At 41.3% G+C, this 7,500-nt stretch overlaps 1 protein-coding gene across 1 annotated transcript in view; it reads right to left on the bottom strand.

Annotated features, from left to right (window-relative positions):
- Positions 1–16: 16 nt before the first annotated feature.
- Positions 17–7,500, bottom strand: part of zmp:0000000991 (mucin-4) — a 12,156-nt gene continuing 4,672 nt past the window's right edge. The window contains exons 3-5 of the mRNA XM_027175434.2: positions 6,563–6,749; positions 5,313–5,364; positions 17–5,100 (exon numbers count right to left, since the gene is read on the bottom strand). Of these exons, the coding sequence (XP_027031235.2) occupies positions 922–5,100; positions 5,313–5,364; positions 6,563–6,749 (4,418 nt within the window). The 3' untranslated portion in view covers positions 17–921. The remainder of the gene's footprint in view (positions 5,101–5,312; positions 5,365–6,562; positions 6,750–7,500) is intronic.

A 7,500-nucleotide genomic window follows, 5' to 3' on the forward strand; every position in this document is an offset into this window, starting at 1 on the left:
GAACAAATTCTGTATATGATTTTCTATGATTTATTACCAACTTCTCTATTATTCCAGCATAAAAAAATAAAGACTTTTCAGCAGACGTGACAGATACTTACGTTATCACGTCCGATGACGTGAAAATATATATTTCTTTATGTATCGTTCTTATCGTCAGCGCCGACTTTAGAACTTCAAATCGATGTTTTAATATTTGTCGTTAAATAATTTGTGTTGAAATTAAAAACCAATCTTATACAAGAACTTTTAGCACTTCATGTCTTGCTTGGTTAGCAACAAAAAAATACTGCTCTATAAATGTCAAGTATAGTGTTACGATTTTTTGTTAGATTTAATTTATCCTAGTTGAGCAAGCTCGAAATAATATTTGTTCTGTGGTTCCAAAAAAAAAAAATTAGCTTTCGACTTTTCTGCTTTCTTTCTAAGATGATTTAGCATTTAAACCGCCGCTTCTTGACACCGAATGACGCAATACAAAGGGCAGGTTGTGTCCAACAATCGGTAAAAAAAAAAAGCTTCATATACAAATGTCACAAAACACACAACCTGAATATCATCTGTGATCCTATAATGCATGAACTGTCATTATTGATTATCAATAATAATCTCAAACTGAAAAAAAGAGTTGAAACATTAGCACTTGGATCGAAGCTATTAGCCAAGGCAGGGCGAGCATAAACAGGAGCATGTGTAAGTGCTTCAGCGCGTTGATTTTGTTTTGATTTCCATCATATTACATTCAATAGTTCGATCAAAATGGAGATTCGTAAGCGTCTGTGGAAGGACATATTATCACACTGTTATTGTGTTTTGTTCCTGAGGAAGACTGATCAAAGTGCACAGATACAAAAAACGTTCGCATTCAAAAACCACACAAACTGCATGCACGACTTCATTCAGAACACACAACGTTATCCGCTAAACTTCTGTTTCTTGCTCGTCGTCATCATCGCTGTTGAGATAGTATTCATCATCGGTAGTGGTCTCTGAGTCTGACTCCTCAAAGGCAGACAACGTGGACTTGTAGTTCCTGGAAGGCAAAAATCCACGCGGAGACAAGCTATCTGGTGAGTTCTTGTTGCTAGCCGAAGAGGAGCTGGATATACGTCGTGTATGTGGAGGGGAATGGGGTGGCGTGGGATCTGTTTCCATGTCCCACGAGAACGACATGACCTCCAGGTTATCCGGGCTCCTGAGACGGCCCTCTGATGGCGGCCATCCTGGTGCTCCCTTATAAGAAGTATGGCCAACAGAAGCTATGGCATCATTCTCAGGTGAACCAGCTGGACTGTTGATACTTGAATGCCAGCTTTTGGTCACAAAACTGTCCAAGCTGCTCAAGTCGCTGACGCTGCCTTGTCTCGATCCTGTCGAGATTCGTCCAGGACCCGACGGACGCCCCGAAACAACGCTGCTAACCGAAACAGATCGTCCACGCTGCAGGCCGTACTTGAGATCAGCACAGGGAGAAGACACCGCCACCCCTGTTGAAGTCTGCCCCCCAGTTTTTACAACATTGTCTGGTTGAACAACATTCTCAGTCTCACCAGGAGATGTACTATTTCTCTCTTCTCTCAGGACACTGCTGAAAAACACGTTATCATTCTGTTCTTCTAAAGAATATTCAAATGGAGAAAGAGTCCGAGACTGGCCAAGTCTGGATCTTTTGCCTGAAGGCAGTGTGGCGTACCAGCTGGTATTTTCAGGCGTAGGCCAGTTAGGACTCAGCGGTCTACCCAGGAATCGACTTCTGCTTTCCTCCATTAGACTTTTGTGCTCGTCCATATTTGGCAAGTCGTCTTGTTTTTCACGTATGAAGTTATGGCCAGAAAAGTTGCAAGATTTTATCATTTGGCCATTTGGGGAGTTTGGAGATTTGAGCGTTTGACTCTCGGAAAGCGTCTGCTCTACGTTTCTCTTGGATTCACAAGGCATGTCGTCCAACAGCGTCTTATTTTTAGTCTTTCTTCTAACTGTCAGACCATTCATCTGGACTAGCTTCTGACCTCTTTCTGGACACTTGCTGTCTGAAACCTCTTCAGGTGTCCTTACTGTCAGATCATCCACACGGTCAAGCTTCCTACTCCTTTCAGAAACCTTGTTTTCTAAAAGCTCTTCAGATTTTGTCTGTGTTTTAAACGTAAGATCATCGCTTTCTTTTTCCTTCTTAATGCCTTCATAAGGCTTAACATTTGAAGACTCCTCCTTTTTAGTCTTTCTCCTACTTGTTGTGTCACTGTCTTCTGAAAACCTGCCACCGAATGTTATTCTCAAACGGTTCAACACCTGGTCCACTTTATTGTTGGATTTGAGTCCTTTCGTCTCACCCTTCTTATCGGACAAACCCTCTTTCTCGGCGGAAAGAGACGACGGCAGAACGTTGTCTTTTTTATTTCTTGATGAGAAGAAGCTCCTCTTTGATTTAGGACTCTGGCTTGCCTGGAATGTCCCACTTGTTTGCGAGATTTCTGTTACTTCTCCCTTTTGTACAACCTCATTAACAGGGGATGATGAATCTAGCGGCATGGAAAGCTGTCGGGAATTCCATCTATCCGAGTCAGTCAGTTTTGGGTGTGTAGTGTCTGGGATTGAGAAGTTAGTTTGATCTGGGGTCTTTGCATTCATTGAGCTCTCTGCGATGCCATCTTGACAAGAGGAACGTGTCTTTTCCATAAGCTGGATATCAGTAGAACCCAATGTCTCTCTCACTGGTGAGGTCCCTTGACTCAATCGGTCCCTGTGGACAGATGTATAACATCTTTTCTCGACCTCGGGAGATGTATCGTCTACTGGTGAACTACTGTGAGAAAAAGCTCCACTGTGCTGGTGCATCACAGGTGGAGATGGAAGACCGTTGACTGCTGCTGCTCTTGATGAGATGAGGGTTGCGTAAGGGGATTTACTGATACAAGATCTTCTGGCGGTGTCAGGAGGCAGAGATTGTGGTGCGACGACGGAACTGGAGTCAGGCTTCGAAACTGGATCACGTGATTCGGGTGAGTTTACGTCAAAAGTGAACCGTAGTTTCCTTGAATTTTTATCCTCTTCCTGTTTTTGCTTTAGAGATGAGGTTTGAGTTGTTGGAGAGCTCAATGCCAGAGATGCCTGTGTGTTATTAGGTGGACTTGTTTCTCTTAGGTATCTGTATATGCTTGGAGTACAAATGCTTCTGAGCTTAAACTCAGATGGGGATGAAGGGCTTAGATTCGACACTTCTAACCATCCCTTAGAGTTCGGACTGCTTGACCATGATCGGGACGGACTTGTTCCTTCTACAGAAGAATCTTTCCGAGGTGACAAGCTAAGACTATCTGTAAACGTTCTCGTCCGTACGGAGTTCACAGGGCTTGATGCAGGCTTAACAGAAATGCTTGAGTTATACATATTGTTTTGGTCAGTATGAGCTTGGGACACAGGAGATAAACTGGCAAAGGGACTGGTGATAATTGAACGGGTTGTTCTAGGGCTAGTTGTGCCATTTATAGTGCTGGTTTTATCTACGGAGCTGGAGTTTATCATATCCTTGATACTGTTAGACTGCCCAGAAGTACTTGGCCCGAGATTTGTGCTCGTCATTGAAGTTTCGCCGATCTCTCTCTCGAGCATTCTATCAGAATTCAGTTTTGAGGAAATCTGTGGGAAAACAAATCTACTATTTTCCTTTGGAGAAAAACAGTCAGATCTTTCTGGGATATTACTATTTGAATTCTGCAAATGTTTATCTTCATACATGCTCCAGTCAACCGCTCCATGGTCCTGAGTAGATCTGAGAGTCTCAGCTTGATTGAATCTTGTCGAATAGTTTGAAAACAGCCTTTCTCTAGTTGGATTATTTGTAGCAGGAGGATTTCTGTCAAAATCCCCTGTGATTACATAGCGCTGGTCCCGTGATGAGTCTGTCTCTCCCCATTTGGGGAAGGATGGTTTGGGCTTGTGTGTGTCTTGTGATGCAAGAAAGGTTTTTGTCACAAGTTTCTCTTTGGCTATATCGTTTGGGGAACCCGCATTGGGTCGCGGTTGGGACGTCTTCAGTATGCTTTTGCTAGGTAAATGTAGAGGGCTGACGGAGGCAGATGACTGCTTCTCCGTATGAAAGGAATCAGAACTGGGATTTCTTGAGCATGACCGCCTCGAAGACAAAAGCAAAGTGCTGGTTGTTGGTCTGGACCTCAGTGAAGACGGGAAGTGCTCTCCTTGATCTGCTGACTTCGCTGTCCTTCCGTAGTCACTAAGCTGAAGAGACATCGTGGACCTGGACAAGTCTCCGGAGTTCAATGACGCATGCATAGGGTTGGCAAATTCTGTCGTTTGGTTTGCCGCGTGTCTGTTCATTCGCAAAGATCTGGTTTTCAAATACTGTTTATTCGGTTCTGAGAGATGTGAGAAGCTTTCGTTCTGCCATTCAACAGAGCTCTTGGTGCTTGGTGCTGATGCCCTGTACCTATTACCGAAGTCTTTACGTGGTTCTCCCTGTGCTTGTAACTGCTGGAGGGGACATCGTTGTTGCTGTTCATTCTGACTCAAAGCGATATCTGGTCCAAGATCGCTAAAGACTCGTTTGTGTCTCCTAAAGCGCCCGCTCCAATGAGGAGCAAGGACGGAGACTAAGGTAGAAGAAAACATTGCTGCTGTGGAACTGATAAGATCTGATTTCAGATTATTACCGCAATGAGAATCAGGGAATGAGGGCAGCAACGAAGCCTGGTTTATAGGAGAACATGTACAGGCCTGGCAGTCCGAGTCCACCTTTGATCCGGTATCTCCTGTAAAAGGGATTAGATTACTGTGAGAAAGCTTTCCTTCCGCATTCTTTCCTAGATGGTCATTAACTCCTGGTTGTCCCTCTAAACTTTCTTTCTCAGTGACTCGTAGCTCTGTCACACTCTCACCGCTTGCAGATTGCCCCTGTGTACAGTTCTTTTCAGGCTTGTCACAGAGGGCTAAACCAGGCTGTATTCCATCCGAGGATCTACGACTGGATACGTCGTGCCGGCCGAGGCTTTCCCTTGAATAGAAAACTCCAGCTTTTGATTTAGACACATCTTCATCTTTAGTCGCTCCTCCAGTTGACTCTCTTAATGCGTTGACTAGGAAATCCTTTAAAAAAAAAAAAAAAGAAGAAAAAACAATTATACTTAAAAATGCGTAATCTACTGTTAAAAGTCGCCTTAAGCGTAAAAAAGCGATCGTTCTGCTTTAACTGCAACTATTACAAAGATGCCAAAGAGCTTATGCAAATGCATTAAAGGATTTAAAGTGAACTATGTGTGAATTCTGTAAAGGACTTTATAGGGAAGGTAAATGCAAACCTCTGGACGTTGTACATCTGCTACCTTTGTGCCTGCATCAGATTCTGTGTGCCTGTATAAAAGATAACTTATTATTACAAGGCTTGACAATCTACAGTATCTATTCAGCTCAAAAATTATTCGCACCCTTTAAGAGAATGGTCAAAACTTAATTTCTAAAACGAATAAACAAACAAACAAACAAACAAACAAACTTAATCTAAAGAAAATATATTCTATAATATTCTATAACCTAAAGATATTTTATCTTAAATACATGTTATCCTCTTCCAGGAGGTTAGGACAATCATCTCTAATCTTGTTAGACAGGTCACAAAAAGTCACTTCAGGTCACTTCATTTTAATATTAAATATTTCTTAGTAATATTTTTTAAACTAGGACCAACGACGTTTAGAACATTTGCTGTATTTCTGAATATTTCTTTAACTTATGCCCGTTTTTTTGCCTGGGGAAAAAACAGGCTATAAAACACAACACTGCTGCATAGCTGACTGATTCACATGCTCTGCTTGGGCCAGAACTCAACCGGGCCAAACAAGATGAGTTACATTCTTTTCTCACTCCAACTAAGTATTATAGAAATCAGCATTCTGTACACAACCGACATGCAGGGAGGGGTCAGGGATTAACCGCTTGTCTGAGCTACCAATAACACACACACACATGTTTATGCTTGCACGCAACATATTATTGTTGCTGTGGTCCTCATTTGGCATGAACACTGCTTGGTCTTTGTGGCCACAGAAAGCGAGGCAGAGTGACACGGATTCAGCTAAGTAAACATCGTCAGTTCATATTTCACATTTTAATGGTGAGTTTTAACATGTTCATGAAATGCTACCACACCCTCTTACCTCACTGTGCCCTGGTTAATGACTCCATATGCTGCATGAGAGCAAAACAGTGCTCTTTTAGACACTTACACACCCACTGTGGCATTTTGTGCGTCTATGTAAGGTCAGATTCAGTCGACATCTAACCAGCACCCTAAATGGCACATTGGGACTGTGATGTAGGTTCCGTGATTGACATGTAATGATAATCCTCCCGACATAATGGATGCATTAATAGGCAGAAAGAATGAATGATATTTAATTGTCTAATGGCATTTACTTAGAGGGAGAGGTCCACATGCAGGGAAAATCTAAATCGGGTGTGGCGTTAGCACCTGAGTTAATCATTATCATGGCTGCATGGATGTAAAAAGGTTGAAAGGTTGAAAGAGAAAGTTAAAGTTGCTCAGACTTACAGATCATTGTTTTTTAGCTTCGTAGCACTGCGGATGTTCGTTCTGTAATCGTTTCTCTTCGTAGACGGGAACCTCAGTGAGAAGGATGACGTGAAGGAAAGCTGACCACGACACTCGTCACCGTTCGCTGGTGTGCTGACCCACTCGCCTTTGCTTTTCAGAAGTGTCCCCTGTCTGATGCACAGATCTGATGAGGACAACAATGTAGATTTAGAAATACAGGGTTTGCCTTAAAGTCAGCATCGTACGTAGGTGAAAAAGAAAAAAAAATCAAAACAAAAGCCTTTATTGACAGAACAATATAATATAATATAATATAATATAATATAATATAATATAATATAATATAATATTGTTCTGTCAATAAAGGCTTTTGTTTTGATTTATTTTCTTTTTTAATATATTATAACAATAATATATCCATTGATATATTAAGAGACACCCAACTGTCAATGTAAAATAATTATGTATGTAAAAAAGTATTTTTTCATTACTATACTTACATACGTGCAAAAGTTTGTACCTCCAGGCATTTCGGTATTTCTTAATAAATGTAAAATATACTTCTATTTTTATTTTTGAAAAATTTTCTGTTTAAAACTGGTTTTGATTTGACTATCTTAGTGTCTTAACTATACAGTAACCGTCGATACTCGTCGGTGTATCGCAGCCGTTTGCTTTGCAGGGTTTGCACTCGATTGCAATGTGGAATTGAATTCAAAACGTCTTGTTACGTCGGTGTGAGTCCGACCGAAAATGTAATAATACAAGGAAAAGTGTAGATTTAAAATGTTCACAGGATGTGCATTTGAAATATTGTTCAGGATTAAATACACTAATATTCCCTATAACATGTATGTCTAAGTATCTGTGCACCGCCACCTGTTTAAAAAAAAATACTTGATGATTAATTACAGATTATTCTACTTATTATATGC

Source organism: Tachysurus fulvidraco, chromosome 25 (assembly GCF_022655615.1).
Source record: "Tachysurus fulvidraco isolate hzauxx_2018 chromosome 25, HZAU_PFXX_2.0, whole genome shotgun sequence".
NCBI lineage: Eukaryota > Metazoa > Chordata > Actinopteri > Siluriformes > Bagridae > Tachysurus > Tachysurus fulvidraco.